Source organism: Fukomys damarensis, unplaced genomic scaffold (genome assembly GCF_012274545.1).
Source record: "Fukomys damarensis isolate Sample0158 unplaced genomic scaffold, DMR_v1.0_HiC HiC_scaffold_1, whole genome shotgun sequence".
Lineage (NCBI taxonomy): Eukaryota > Metazoa > Chordata > Mammalia > Rodentia > Bathyergidae > Fukomys > Fukomys damarensis.
Genome location: NW_022900913.1, coordinates 41,383,667 through 41,399,814, shown reverse-complemented (window position 1 = coordinate 41,399,814; position 16,148 = coordinate 41,383,667). Strand labels below are relative to the sequence as shown.

Below are 16,148 nucleotides of genomic sequence, written 5' to 3'. Positions count from 1 at the left end.
GGAGATTGAGCTCGAGGATCGGGGCTTCGCGGCCTGAGGTGAGAGGGGTCGGGGGAGGCAGGCCGTGTCCGCGAGGGTGTGGGTTGCGCCGGGGCGGACCGGCCACTCTGAGAGGGCCTCCTTGCGCTAGAACCGAGCGCTCGACACTCCCCGAACTTGTCAGTCCCAGCCTGGAAATCCCCACATTCCTTCCTCTCCCGGTTCCCATCTCCGAATTCGACTTTCCCAACTTTGTCACCTCCATTTCTCAACCCCAGGTGTGACCTTAACCCCGACCGCGCGCGCGCTGGCAACACCCTCGCTGAGCCCCCGCCCCAAACTCCCGCGGAGACCAGACTTCTGGCCACGGTCCACCTACTCCCAGCGCCCCGCCGCTGCCCCTTTGTCGCCCCCGGCTTCACACTTGGCTCTTCGTTCCCTTCTCAGAGCTTGACTCCCTTCCCCAGAGCCATCTTTTCATCCTTAAACTCTAAGGTCTCAGCATTGTTGAAAGTTCACAGTGCGTACAGATACTTCTAACGTGTTTTCTGTTGATCCGTGTACTACCACACACTGCTGTATCTTGAGGAGAATAGATCCATCTTCACATTTTCACCCCTCACCCTAAGCTTGTCTTTTGGCAAAGTTGTGCTTTCTCCGTGGATGAACAACGTTTGATTCACAACTCCGAACAGGGTGGGAGTGGGGGTGGGGAGTCACAGGTTGAAAGTAAGACTTGCCACGTTTGTTCCTTTTTTTTTTCCCCCTTCCAAAGGAAATTTATCTGGGTTTAATTTGTGTAGTTTTGCTCATTTCAGCAATTAGCATGCCATAAAAGAATTATTATTAGAACTCTAGGTAGAATTTTCTAAAAGATTTGGGTGTTTGTTTTAGGCAGTGCTGTAAACAAACCCTTTAGACTGTGTGTGACTGCCAGCTTCAAATTGGAAAAACTCTTAATTTGAAATTACTGACTCAGATCATCATTTAAGCTTTTCTCCATTATCTTAATGTCCTAAATTTACATTAATAGCTATTTGGGAATATGAACTGTAAGGTGGAATACATTTATAAAACTGATTTTATATGCCGGTTAAATTGTACTTTGCAAACATTTCCTTTTGTTTTGTTGTTGTTGTTTTTGTTTATTTTTTGGTACCGGGGATCCAACTCAGGACCTTGCACTTGTGAAGCAGGCAGTAGAACCACTGAGCTAAATCCCTAGCCCCCAAACATTTCCCTTGGGAGATAATTTTGCACCCTTGTTTTTAGTCACAATGAAAGAACAAATTACAAAGAATGACAGTGAAGGATAAAATTGATGGTAAAATTTTCCTTCCATCCTCGTCTTTATGATTGATAATACTGTACTTGTTTTTCTCATAGATACTTATAAACTACCGATGCCAGCCAATCTAATGTAGCATATTCTTAGGTAACTAAAAATGTTCGCGTTTTTAATTTGTGAACTGTAGTGTTTTCAGTTTCTTTACAAATTTTTTTCTAAGGAAATTTGGCATTTCAGTTAAATCTTTATGTGGTTGTCAATTAAGTACAGTATATTACCTGTTAAGTAGATGGTACAATATGCAGTATAGAGAAGGAAACAGGCTCAGGGGTCCCCCTGTAACCTTTCTGACTGCAAATCCTGTGTTCACATCTTGTGGTGTTGACACGTTTTTCTTAGAGAATTTAGTGCTACAATTTGATTTGGAAACTGAAGTGCTATCCCTAACTCCTGTGTAGGAAACAGGGAGGATTTTTCCCTCCAGAAGTTATTTTAGAGTTTCTCATTTTAACAGGAGTCAGAATTCCTTGGCTCTAATACATTTGCAGCTTGGCTCCTAGAGAAGCATGGGACTCTAGGAGCGTTTGTTCTTACAGTGCTCTCCATTTCTTTCATTGTAAAGGCCGTGTGATCAGAGTTGAGATTTCTTTTGAGTTTTATTATCTTTACCCAACGACTACACACTTATCACCTGCTATAGGAAATCAGAAAGATGCCTAAGTTGTTATCAGGACTTTCAGAGTTTAAAAATTGGGTCGACAAACTTATATGTGAAATATTATTCAGATGTAAGCAATTTTAATTAAGTAGAGTGATACAGGGAATGCTATACAGTAGATATTTAAATTAAAGAGTGATCATATGAAGATTGGAATGATAAAGGGCATACCAGATGTCAGTCTCAAAATCTGGGTAAGATTTAGATAAAGGGAAAAATGAAGGAAACCCATTTTTAATACAGCATGGACCGCATAATATAGAATGGAAAATACAGAACATAATAAGAGTACTCACATGTGGAAAGGGCCCAAGGTATACTAATTATAATTGCTGGTACATACTTAATGCTTATTTCGCACCAGTGTTTTAAATACTTTGCTTATAATAATGAATTGAATCCTTATAATCTCATGAGGTAGAGTTCATTTTCCTTTTTTCTTTTTTTTTTTAAACACAAAGGAAAACCAAGGCACAGAAAGGTTAGTTTAGTTTGCCTAGCTAATAAGTAGATCCTAAATTTGCATTTATATAGCCTGGCTTCAGAATCTGAGATCTTAAACATAATACATAATGTTTTCATATAGCATGCTTGAGTGGCAGTGAGTAGAATAATATGACCATATCAGAGGTCTTTTACAACCGACTTGGGCTGGGGATTTTGCCAGTAGTACTTGAGACCCTGGGTTTGATCCTCAACACAGCAAAAAATAAAACTAAAAAAAGCTACACTGCTAACTTGTCCATAGGGTGCCTCAAAATATGTTAAGTTCTGAGCATACCAAGACATGTAAAATAATTACTCTGTAATGTTATAAATCCTTTTAGGGAACTATATAAAAATGTACCAGGAACAAAGATGTTTGTGAGAATGGGGGGTAAATTCCACAGATGTTTGACCTGGATTATAAACAATCAGTAGAGCAAAGCAGGATCAGGAAGGCATTGATGCAGGGCATACTATATGTAGAAGCACAAACTCTGAAAGAACAAAGTGTATTACAGGAACTCTAGTTTGTTGTTGTTGTTGTTGCTTGAACTCAGAGTCTAGATCAGTCATGGTGAACCTTTTAGAGCTTTCAGTGATAACAAACAACTGGCTGAGACACAGTGCTATAGGTTTGCCACCATTGGTCTAGATGATGCTGTAAAGGTAAAACAAGACTGTGAATGGCTACTCAGGCCAAGCTAAAATGTAATGGATAGGTAAGAGAGTGATAGGCTCTATAAATAGGCAGTTTAAGTCAGAGACAGAATATGCAAAAAGATGATATGTAACTAGAATTAAAGAGCCAAGCCAGAATTCTTGAAATTATGTGTTTCAAGAGAAAGTAGATGCCACATACTTTATCTTTGTGTACATTCATAGCTAGGAGATAAAAGCTAAAGGGAATTAAGAAGGGGAGACAGGAAGGTGGCTAAAGGAAAGAATCAACTACATTGTGTTATTTTATAAATTCCAGGAGGTGTTTGAAATTGAGAAGCAGGGTAGTCAGGTAGTCAGTCTGGAAGGCTTAAGAAACACTTGTGATATTTAGACTCTACTTTTTTGTTATTATTATGTGGCCATCTAGTGTATTTAAGTGAGATTTAATGAGAAATAAGTAGCTAATTGATGATGAATAAGAGAACTACATGTTAATTTATGGTTTAGGATAGATTATTCTTTTTCTTGTCTTTTTTTTTTTTTTTTTTTTTTTTTTTTTTTTTTTGAGACAAGTTCTCACTGTGTAGTTCAGGCTGGCCTTCAACTCACTGTAGCCCAAGCTGGTCTCAAACTTACAGTTGATCCTCCTTGCCTCAGCCTGCCAGGTCCAGAGATCACAGGCATGCACCATCATACCTGGCAGATTACTGTTTTAAAGCTTCATGTATACACATATAATGCAGTTACTTCATTTCTTTTAACACAGTAAATCTGTGGCCCCCATTACAATTTGAATGTTCTGCCTCCAAATTTTTAGTAGTCAGTTTTATTCTTTACTTAAAAGAGCTTGATATAATCATTACTTTTTAGTAGTATGTTTCATACTGGTGTCTTCTGCACTGTCTCTCACCCTCTCTCTTTTCAGGATTGGAGTTTGAATCCAGGACTTTTGTATTGAGCCACATCCACAGCCCATTTTTGAATTTGTGTGTGTATCCTTTTTTTTTTAAATTCTTTTTGAAACAGGGTCTCGATATAGTTCAGGCTGGCCTTGAACTCACTACGTAGCCTACACTGCCCTCAAACTTGAGATAATCCTCCTGCCTTAGCCTCCTGAGTGCTGGAATAACAGGTGTTTACCTTAGTTCACGTTCTCTTTTTGTTTGGATGTTCTCTTACAAAACACCTTATAACCCCTTCCCCTAGCAAGGTAAACTCACCAGAGCTATGTTTGTAGCTATTGTGTTTATAGGTAGTAAAGCTTTAGTTGGTAGACTGACATGCTGACACTTTGTCGTTGATAAGCTCTAGTAGACAGTGTAGTAGACAGTCAGGAATTATGTATAGCTCATGTACATGCTATTTTCTCTGTCTAGAAAACTCTTAACCTTATTTTATGGCTGACCCTGTCAGAATTAGGTATTCTCTGTGTTCTTGCAATATATTGTGAAGTTTTACCTTCCTAAACTTAGCACTTTTTGAGAGTAGGAACTCTTTGACTTCACTTATGTTTGTTATATTTTATGCCTTGAGCAGTGGTGAGAACATAGGGTTTATCAAAGTGCTCTTGAAGCCTTTTCATTTGGCAAAAATAGTTAAAGATAATTAGTAAAAGAACTTTTCTAAGCTTGTAAGTATATGGAATATATTCCATATTTTCTTCCAATATGCTTACAATTTTGCTTCTACAGTTCCTTAGTCTAGAGAGAGAGACAGAGAGAAAGAGTGTGTATGTGTGTGTGTGAGAGAGAGAGGGAGAGATGAAATGAGGCTTTTTATTTTTTTGTTCATAAAGCTGATTGTCTCACTAGTAGTTAGTGAACAATTCCTTTCCCCAGTGATTTGAGATGCCTTTTTAAATATATCAGATACTAAATCATCTGTCTCAGTTGCTTTCTCGTCACTGAAACGCAATACCCAACACCCACAATTTAAGGAGGGAGAACTTTATTTTGGCTTGTGTTTCACTCTATAGTCAGTTGGCTCTAAGGCAGAATGGCATGGTAGAGGAATGTGAAGGAGAAGCCATTCATGTCATGGCAGCAGGGAAAGGAGAATGAAGGAGCTAGGACAGGATATATACCCTACCAGGTCATGTCCAGTGACCCGCCTCTTCCAACCAACCCTCACCTCTTAACAGCAAGCCAACTATAATTTCCCCATAATTCAGTCATCTCCTAAAAGTCCTACCTATGATTGCAGGAGGCTTTGAAAGGACATCTAGGTGTAAACCATAGCATTCTGCCCCCAACCCTCAAAAGACTTATGTGCATGTCTTTAGGCAAAAGGCATTAAGTCCATCCCTAAGTCCCCAAAGTCTTACAGTTTCAGCATTGCTGAAAAGTCCAAGTCCATAGTCTTCTCTGAGACTGAAGGTAAACTCTCAGCTGTAAGCCTCTATAAATATCAAAAATAAGTTAAAACACTGCCTGTGTACAGTGGTACAAAGTAAACATCCCATTCCAAAAGTGAGGACTAAGGGGATAGAAACCAGTGTGACCAAAGCAAGACCAAAACCTAGCAGGGCAAACATTAAATCCTATTTCTCTGTATCCAGCACACAGGGTGAGCTGTAGTAAGATGTGAACTCTAAAGAGCTTGGGCAGTTTGGCCCCTGTGGCATCACTGGTGATTGTAGCCTTCATTCCATCTCTCTTGCATGGGCTTTGCTCACTCCTTGTGCCTTTTCTCAGATGATCCTCATTCCTGGCTTCTCTAGCTTTGTGCGGTCTCCGCTGTATTTTCGGCTTAATTCTCACAGCTTCACACACTCCCCTCTTAGGGGACACTGCTTGGCCTCAAGCCTTCTAAAATCTGGGTGGAATCCTTCCTGACCCCACAACTCTTGCATTTGGCATGCTTGTAAAAGCAGCACTGCATAGATGAAGCCAAAGTCTCCTGCCAGTTTGAGCAGTAACCAGGTCTGTTGCCATGGCTCCAGAGGCCCAGGAGAGTGACTGAAAGGCTGAGCACTGTGAACCAAATCCTGAGGAATCAGGGCCCTACAAGCTGTTTTTGAGCATTACCCTGAAGCTCTCTTCTCAGAGAAATTTCAAGCAGGTGTGAAGGGTGGGATCTTTGGTTCCTGTGATGCCTGAAGCTATCTTTTTATTGTCCTGTTTTAAAGTACAGGCTTTTGTTTTGTTTAGTTTTTTAAGAGATATGGTCTCCATGTAGTTCAGGCTGGCCTTGAATTCCTTAAGTAGCCCTAATTGGCCTGGAGGTTAAGGTGATCCTCCTGCCTCAGCCTTCTGAGTGCTGGGATTATAGACAAGGGCCACCATGCCTGGCTAAGTACTTGGCTTCATTTTTATCTTTTCCACCACCTCCATTCCAAGGCATTACCTTTGCAAGGGCTTCTTTTATGGCCAAGCTGAAAACTTTTCAAATTTGCTTTTTACTCCTGGCTTTCAGAATAAATGTGGCTAAATGCAACAAGCAGTGTTGATGCTACAGTCTGAGCAGTAGGCTGCCTTGAAATTTCCTCCACCAGATTAGTCTATCAGCCTTAATCTCAGCCTCCTGCAGAGTCTCAGGACATGAGCAAAATGTCGACATATTTTCTGCCAGAGCATAACACACATGGCCTGGAGTCAAACTGCAAGTGGAGTTCTTCCCAATGGAAACCTCCTAAGCATGATCCTTACCGCCTTCCTTTCTTTTAGCTTTCTGGTCTTCTGACCTCCAACCAGAATCTCTCATCAAACTATGTTTACAGTATTCTCAGGCTCCTTCTCTATCAGGAGTGTCAGAGCCTTTCCAAACGCCTGCCAGCTAGTTCCAAAGGCTTCTGAACCACACGGTCAGGTTGTCATAGTGATGACCCCACTTCTCTTGCACCAAAATCCATCTTAGTCACTTTCTTGTCACTGAGACATACTACCCAACATCCACAACTTAAAGGAGGAAAGGCTTGTTTTGACTCACAGCTTCTAGAAGATTCAGTCAATAGTCCACTGCCTCCAAGACAGGACAATATGGCAGAGGAGCCTGAAGGAGCCTGTTCATGTCATGGCGTGGGAAAGCAGAGAGAATCAAGGCAGGAGTGAGCCTACCATTCTGAGTCATAATGCCAGTGACTCACCTACTCCAACCAGATCCCATCTCTTAACAGCAAATCAGCTCTCCAGAGCCCCACCTCTGACTACATGAGACTTAAGTACCATCTGGACATAAACCATAACATTTATTCATTCAGTCATTTCTGGAGATATGGTCTCACTGTTTCTGAAGCTGACCTCAACCTCCTGTGTTCAAGAAGTCTTCCTGCCTCAGTTTCACCAGAGCGGAACTACATACTCATCTTATAAATTCTTATATATATGCTTAAGTTGTTGAACTATACTAGTCCACCTTTGTCTACAAGGGCATGTTCCAAGGATTTTAGAAACCATGAATATTGTCAAACCCTATATAAGCTACATTTTTTCCTATCCATGCATACCTCTGATTAAGTTTAATTTATAAGTTAGGCATAGTTAAAAGATCATCAACAGTAATTAATAATAAAAATTTATAACAATATACTTTACTAAAAGTTATTTCAAAATTAGAAATTATTTCTGGAATTTTTCATTTAACATTTTTGGACTTTTGTTGACTGCACATAACTGAAATTGTTGAACCCATGGATAAGAGAAGACTCCAATACTTACTGTATTGCTTTTTATCTTAGGTTAAATACTACTTAGTTTTCACATTCAGATTTTGTTTTCAAAGCCTGTTTACCCACAAACAGTATTTTGACAAAGATTTTATTATATAACCCATATTTAATTTGGTATCCAAATATTTCTGCAACTTGTACTTCAGGCCAAGATCGAGTAACAAGGTTTACCCTTCTATCTGAAACAGCCAAAAAACGGGGGAAGAATGAAACAGCATCAAGTGATGAAAGGTGGTGGTCTTGAAGGATAAGAAACAAATGAGGTGAACCCTGTGATTAGGTAGCTAGAGCCCTGACCCACAGACCCTGAAATACTTGGATTTTACACAGTGTACTCACCCCTGGAACTCAGAGTGGGCAAATAAACCCTTATATAAGTGGACAGCTGTTTTTTGGTAAGGTACAAATACAGTTTACTTGAGAAGATAGTGTTTCTAAAACATAGTGCTGATGCAATTGGTAATTCAGATATGCAAGAGGAACTCGAAGTCCTACTTCATACTATATATAAATATTGACTGATTCAGAGGCCTAAAAAAAAAAAAACTGTACAATTTTTAGAAGAGAACCTTTGTGACTTAGGAAAAAGATTTCTTAGATGCAATGCCAAAAGTACAATTGATGAATATATTTCATTAAAATTAAATCTTCTGGTGTTTTGAAAAAGGTGTTAAGCAAATGAAGAGGCTGAGACAGGACTACAGGTTCAAGCCCAGCCTAGGCAATTTAGTAACAGACCCTGTTGTTAAATAAAAAAGGGATAGGGATGTAGGTCAGTGCAAAAGTACCAAAAACAAAACAAAACAAAATTGAAGAGACAAGCTATAGATTTGGGAGAGTATTATGTCTGAATCCGTTTTCTAGTTAAGGCCTTATATCCAGAATATATTTTAAAACATTAGAATGTAATAGTGACAAAGCAAGAAATCCAAAATGAAAAGTAAGTAGAATATTTGAACACACTCACTGCCAAAGAGAAGATATAGCTAAGCTAGAAGTACACCTACCAAAGGGCCTAGCTAGCCATATAAAGACTCAGCATTAAATTACATTATATTCATATACTTCTATCTTATGGACATACTCAGAAAAAACTATTTTCTCACTCAACAAATATATCAGGTGCTTACTATACTAAGTATGACTGTAGATTCAATGAATATAACGGAACAAAACAAAAATTTTACTTCATTTGTTTATGTTCTGTTTTGGTAATAAGACAATATATTAGTATCCTACAACTGCTCTAACAAAGTAGCACAAACTGGGTAACCTAAAACAATAGAAATTTATTCTCTCAAGGGAGGCTAGAAATACTCCTGATTTAGAAATGATCTTTTTTGGCCTTTTCCTAGCTTTGTAGTAATAGCCAAAACTCCTTACCATTCTTTAGCTTGCAGCTGCACTACTCCAGTCTCTTCCTCTTTTGTCACATGTCTCTTTCTGTGTCTTTGTTCATATTAGGACATACTGTGCTAAAGGCTCTGAAGTTTGAGCCCTTAGAGTATTGAATCTGTAATGGCCTGTTTCCAAATAGGTTCACATTTTAAGATATTGGGCATTAAGACTTCAACATATCCTAGGATGGGGGTCACAATTCAGCACATAAGAAAATAAATAAATTGTATAATATTTTAGAACAGAGTTAGCAAATGGACCTATATACCAAATCCAGCTTGCAGTCTATTTTAATGAATAACATTTTATTGGAGCACAGCCCTGCCTATTTGTTTGCTTTTGCACTTCAGTAGCAGAATTGACTCACTGCAACTGAGAACATAAGGTCTACAAAGTTGGCCGTTCATGTAAAATATTTGTCAACCTACTATAGACAATCTTAAGTGCTATGGGGAAAAAAACAGGAAAAGAAAGCAGAAGAAGCAACATAGGGTAGTTGAGAAAGAGCTTCATGAGAATGGGAATTTGAGCAAAGGCTATACGGAATTAATCTATGTATTAACTTATATGCCCACTATGTAGTGTTAAAGGAAAAAAGCAAGTAACAAAACACTCATCACATTTATGGTCATATTTTTGTAAATTATAAATGTATGTATTTAAACAAGATGAAGTTAGAATATATGCACAGAATATTTTGCAAGAGTATCCACCGACACCAACATGCTCATAGTAGTCATCTCCTGGTGGGATTATAGGGAACTTTCATGTGACATGGGACTTTCACATGACAGTTTTTTTTCTTACTTGAAATTTTAAAAATATTGTTATAAATTCAATTCCTTATGTTATTAAATATATTAAAGGCTTATTGCATAGGAAACAATATTGGAGGATTCAATTCTTCACCTAAGTTTTAAGTTACTGTATTTCAAAAAGAAGCAACAATTATTCATGCTAGAGGTTGAACTATGACTGAACAAATCTTAAAATGAATTTTTATCTGTATATGTGTAGAATAGTTTGGCAGTTGAAAAATTTGCAGCTTTAATTTATTCCTAGTGGAAGACAAAAGGTATGATCCTGTTAAAGAATTGCTTTTATCATATTTAACAGAATGTCCCTTGATAGCATTACATAGACGTTAGGGAAATTTGAATTAGGCATGGCTGAACCTTAATATTTGCAAATGTGATATCAAAGCATGACACTAGGTGATTGTGGTTCCAGCTACTAAGGCTGAAACAGGAAGATCACTTGAGCCCAGTAGTTTTTGGCCAGCCTGGGCAATGTAAAGAAACCCTATCTCAAAAAACCAAAAACTCACATTACTACTAGGATATTTAAGTAATCTTACAAATTATTTATGGAATTATTCTTTTCTCAAGTTCAGGAGATCTCTAAAATGGTATACTTTATGCAGACCTGAAAGCTTGATATTAGACAGGGATTTTAAAAGTTCACATATAAAATATGAAAGTCAGTTTTTTGAACAAGGTTTTTCTGTCTTTAAAAGCAAGACCCAATCAAAAGAAATGACAGTTGGAAGTAGAAAACTGAGTTTCAAATCCCTGCTTCGTTATTTACTAATATTGTGATTTGGGTAAGTATTTCACCTTGTCTGATTTTTTTTCTTTTATAAAAATCCAGTAAATAATCTTTGCCCTGTCGACCTGCTTCTCTAGGATATTAAGAGAATCAAATGAAATAATTTACATAAATGCTTTTTGTGTGCATAAAACAGTATCCAAGTGTTGGTTATAATGAATTCAAAATTGATACTAATGGAAGACAAGAGAGGGTAGATTGGTGCTAATGGAAGTAGGAAGAAGGTAGGTACTTTTGTAAATAATTAATTTCATAATCGATTAATGTAAGTTTGGCCAACTTTTTGCAGAATTTATTTAAATTGACAATGTACTATAAAACATAACAAATTTCTCCTGTCCTGATGCCTCAACTTATTTACTGAGTAAACATAAGTTTGCTTTCTTTTTTCCAGTTAGAATTCATAGACTCTTCTAAAACTACAGCGATAATATTACCCTAATAACAAAAGTTATAATAGTCTTCCTCAAGTTTAGTGTAAATCTGATGTATGATCATGCTTTTTTATTCTGTTCTTGGTGTTAAGTTAAAAAGAAAATGCACATAAACAGAAAAATCACAATCAGTAAAAAATAATTTATAAGGGCCACAGCTATTAAATATTTGTTAATTAAAACTACACTGCATTTTCCCCCACTTGAGAAAGCTCATGGAAATGAGCATGAACTATTAACAGTTATCTCAAATTTGTTCTTATTTTTAAAGTATATAATAAATCTCGATACTTTAACATTAATAACAGATTACTTAAGATACATCTTATAGCTCCTTTTAGCACTATTACATTGATCTACCACTGTTGAGGACACCTGTAGAAGTATCACTCAGTTCTGAGGTAAACCTTTCCTGTAACTATGATTGCTAGTCATGTTCTAGTCATGTTTTAAGTTTGCATAGAAAATTCCGTAAGAAATGAAAAGCGAGGGAGTGCTATTAATTGAGTTTTAAAATGAGAATGTCATATCAAAAGGAAGGAAAAAATTTAAAAATGTCGGTTTTGTCCACTTTAAAAGAGATAAGCTTCTACATGAAGTTAACTACAGGGCATATATTTTGTAAAGGCTCTTGTGTCTCCATCTCTTAGATGCACTAAAAAAATCAAGTGCCTCAAATAGATGCTCTTTTCTCACATCTCAGTGACAGTCTTCTAATAATAATTGCTTTCTGCTAAAATGCTACATATTTAGTTTTTAGAAAATGTTATGGTATATATCTTTTGGAAAAGTTTGTTTGTTTGTTTGTTTGTTTTGAGACAGAGTCTCACTATGTAGTTGAGACTGACCTGGAACTCACTATGTAGCCCAGGCTGGTCTCGAACTCACAGCGATCCTCCTGCCTCAGCCTCCCCAGTGCTGGGATTACAGGTATGCGCTATCACGCCTGGCTCTTTTGGAAAAATTAAGCACTGATTTCTTTTGGCTGTATACCTTGTCTGTGCAGCTTTTGTTTCATTAATTTAGATCTGAGAAATACTAAAATTTACTTGTTGTTAGTGTTTAGTCCGATAGGAAACCCATGGGTCTCCTGCATTTCAGCGTGTCTTATGACCAGAAGTACTGACTGCCTTTTCTCTGAACTGTCTTTTCAAGGGTAGTGGGAGATAGAAGTGGTATCTCCCCAGACAGCAAAAGATAGGTTTGCTTGTCGTCTTGAAAGATCACGATAATGCCTTCCACCAAAGTAAAGAACAAGAATTCTTCCTGCTCATTTTTATAGATTCAGGCTTCTTAAGCTCTGTCATCTGACTCTTCGTAATACAGATGGCACAAGAAAGTACTGATACCTTGCTAATTTTAAGAGTAATAAAGTTGCCAGGCGTGGTGGCACATGCCTGTAATCCCAGCCCTCGGCAGGCTGAGGCCGGAGGATCACTGTGAGTACGAGACCAACCTGGGCTACATAGTGAGTTCGAGTTCAGTCTCAACTACATAGTGAGACCCTGTATCAACGCCCCCCCAAGTAATAAAGTCTTTTGTCTGACTCAAAATTCTCATCTTTTGCCATTATCTATGAAATGTGGCATGCTAACTTGTTAGCTTGAATACGGTAAAATCTCAGATCAGAACCTTTGCCTTTCTTTTTGTTGATGTGTTGTATTGTTTTTATTTTTTTGAGACACAGTCTTGCTATGTAGTTGAGGCCAGCACTGAATTTACAATGTAACCCAGGCTGGTCTCAAACCCATGACAATTCCTCCTGCCTGAGCTTCTCAAGTAATAGGATTACAGACATGCACCAGGACAAGCAGCTGCCTTTGCTATTCTTAACACTATTCCATGAATATTGATAAATGTATAGAGTTTATAATCATCATCAGTCAGGTCAGAATATTTCCATCTCTCTAAAAAGTTTCTTTGTGTCCCTTAACAGCCTCAGCTCTAGGGAACCCATGATCTGCCTTCTGTCACCTTCACTTTGCCATTTCTAGAATTTCCTGTAAAAATGAATATGCAGTACATAGCTTGCTGTGTCTGGATTCTTAATGCTTTTGAAATTCATTCATAGTTGCATGGACAGTATCCATGATTCATTCTATTCTGACTGCTGCTCTACTATGTGGATATGCTGTGGTTTTGATATTTATTTCTCCTTACACCAACTAATGGACATTGGGTTATTTCTAGTATAAGATACTATGAATAAAGCTGCTATAAGCATTTCAGTGTGTCTTTATATGGACATATATTTCTATTTTTCTTGAGTATACATTTTTAGGAGTAGAAATGTGGAGTCTTATGGTAGAACTTGGTAGAGAACTGCCAGATTGTTTTCTGGAGTATCTGTATCATTTTTAATTCCTATCTGAGTTATTTTTTATAATGTACATCTCTCAATTTGAGTGAGTTTGAAAGTATTTTTATAAGGGCCAGAGATTTGGCTCAGTGGTTCCGCTGCCTGCCTCACAAGTGCAAGGGCCTGAGTTCAATCCCCAGCACCAAAAACAAAAACAAAAACAAAAAAACCCTAAAAAAAAAAAACCTAAAAGAAAGTGTTTTTATACATTTTAGTTACTTGTGTTTCCTTTTCCATAAGCTGTTACCCAAGTCTTTTTGCCTGGTTTTCTACTAGTTGTTAGAATTTTTTAGTAAATTGTATGCATTCTCCATATATTAGGCATATTTTTGATAATGCTATGAGTTACAAACACATTTGTGAAGTGTATTTTAAGGTTACTTGCAGTGAATTTTGCCAGGCAGAAATTTGTCTGACATTCTCAATCTCATAGTTATTTACTAATATGTACACTTAACATAATAAAGAAAGATTTTTAAAAATTAAGTTTAAAGTAAAATTATGTTTTGTAGAAGTTTCATATAGCCATAACTTTAGTGGGAATAACAGTATTCTGAAGACTGAATTTGTGCATTCTTATGAATTTTACCACCTTTTAGAAAACAGCTATACAACAGAAACAAAAGAGTGTTTTAGGTTATGTATATGTAAGAGAAAAATATTAAAAATAACAGTACATGTGTCTGTTACAGAAATATCTATTCAAGATGTTGTTGCTGCATATTTGGCTCATACAAGCTTTGGTTGTTTTGCTCGTCTCTGAAAGTATAGGTAAGGCTCACAGCATAACCTTTCTTCCAGTTCTACACATAGGTTTGTGGAATTTTATATACAGTACTCTTAATTTTTAATATAATTTGATGTCTGAGTCATTCAGTAACTAATTTCTGTTTAGTTATAGTAACATTAAGGTGAGGAGGGGGGAAAGTCTTGGGGTTTTTTTGTTGTTTTTTTTTTTAATAAAGGACTAGGAGAAAATCTGTTAACTCTTAGTATTTTGCTCCTAAATGCTACAAGTATCACTGAGCAGAGTGGTTGTGTTACCAGAATGAAGAGATAACTAAGCAGTACTATACAAACTGTAGATGCTCATCTGGTTGTTACTGGCCCACAGTGAGTTAAATGCCAAAGTTGAAAATACATATTTAGAAATTCTCAACAACAATTTGACAAAATTATGATATCTAAGCATATGATCAGTGGATTTAGCAAACTTGAGTGTATAAATCTATGACAGAGTGAAGGGATTAAAAACCCTGCCCTTCCATCACAATTAGTTTGAAAAGTACCGCATTAAATCAGCCCCTCTCCAAAACTAGGACCACAATTTCTTTCTGAACATTCGAGTGAAAGAAAGTTTATATTGAAATAATTTATTACTTAGAAAGATCTTTCCTTTTCATGTGTATGTGTGTGTGTGTGTGTGTGTGTGTGTGCTTGGAACTCAACCCTGAGTCTCATGGGTATTGTCAGTCATGCACTTTATAACTGAGCTGCATGCACCCCTTTAATAACTTTTTTTATTTTTCCCCAGTACTGGGGATTGAACCTAGGGCCTTCACTCTGAGCTACATTCTCAGCCCTTTTTAAAATTTTGAGGCTAGGGCTAGCTAAGTCACCGCATTGCCCAGGCTGGGCTCAAATTTGGGATCCTCCTACCTCAGTCTCACAAAATGCTGGGATTATAGACACAGGCTAACATACCTGATTATCCTTCCTTATTCTTGAACCCAAATTTTCTTCTTATAATTTTTCCCATTTAGTTCCAGAGTAGGTCTGTTTTATCTTCTCACTATTCAGCTTTTCACATACTGAAGGACTGTTTCCTATGTGTATCTTAAGCCTTTTTACTGAAACTAAATTTAGCTAGTTATTCTAATCTTTTTTTTTTCTGGAAAAGGTAACACTTATAATTGAAAAGTTTTTTGTTACCACATTTTACCTTATTTAATACACCCTAGAGCTACAGGAAGTCTGTTCATACTTGAACTAAATCTATAAAAAATAGCCAAAATATCAGCAATTTCATAATTTCATTTTAATATTATCGTAGTGTATCCTAATCTACATGTCTTTTTGTCCATATGAATATTTGAAATAAATTTATTAAATACTTTTCTTAATAAAAACACTTTGCAATTTAGTCTTCTGAATAACCCTATAAAAATGGGAACAATTTGGCATGTGATCCAATTAATGAGCTTATTTCTCTTTGAAAACTGGAATAGTTGCCCACTTATAGTATTTCTTTTATTCTGTGTGATTAAAAATTAACCATATGAATCTCTGATTATACCTTATATTCTTTACTTTGGGAAAAGTAAAGCAGGAATGATTTTTTCCAAGAAATAAAGTGAAATCTGAGGAGTTATATGATTGGCCTAGTGTCAGAGGGTAACTCATTAGAGATTCTCCACAAGATGAAGTTCCATACTTTTGGAAATTGAAAGTAATATATGCAGTAGAACTTATGGTAGACAAGTGCAAATAATGGCAAGGTGATATAAATAGGTCACATTAAAAAACTTTTTTTTTTTTTTTTTTTTTTTTTT

The 16,148-nt window shown here is 36.9% G+C and overlaps 1 protein-coding gene across 1 annotated transcript in view; it reads left to right on the top strand.

The window, feature by feature from the left end:
- The first annotated feature begins 6 nt into the window (after nucleotides 1-6).
- The window catches only part of Il6st (interleukin 6 signal transducer), a 42,660-nt gene continuing 26,518 nt past the window's right edge, over nucleotides 7-16,148 (top strand). Inside the window, exons 1-2 of the mRNA XM_010626893.3 lie at nucleotides 7-38; nucleotides 14,289-14,367. Of these exons, the coding sequence (XP_010625195.1) occupies nucleotides 14,304-14,367 (64 nt within the window). The 5' untranslated portion in view covers nucleotides 7-38; nucleotides 14,289-14,303. The remainder of the gene's footprint in view (nucleotides 39-14,288; nucleotides 14,368-16,148) is intronic.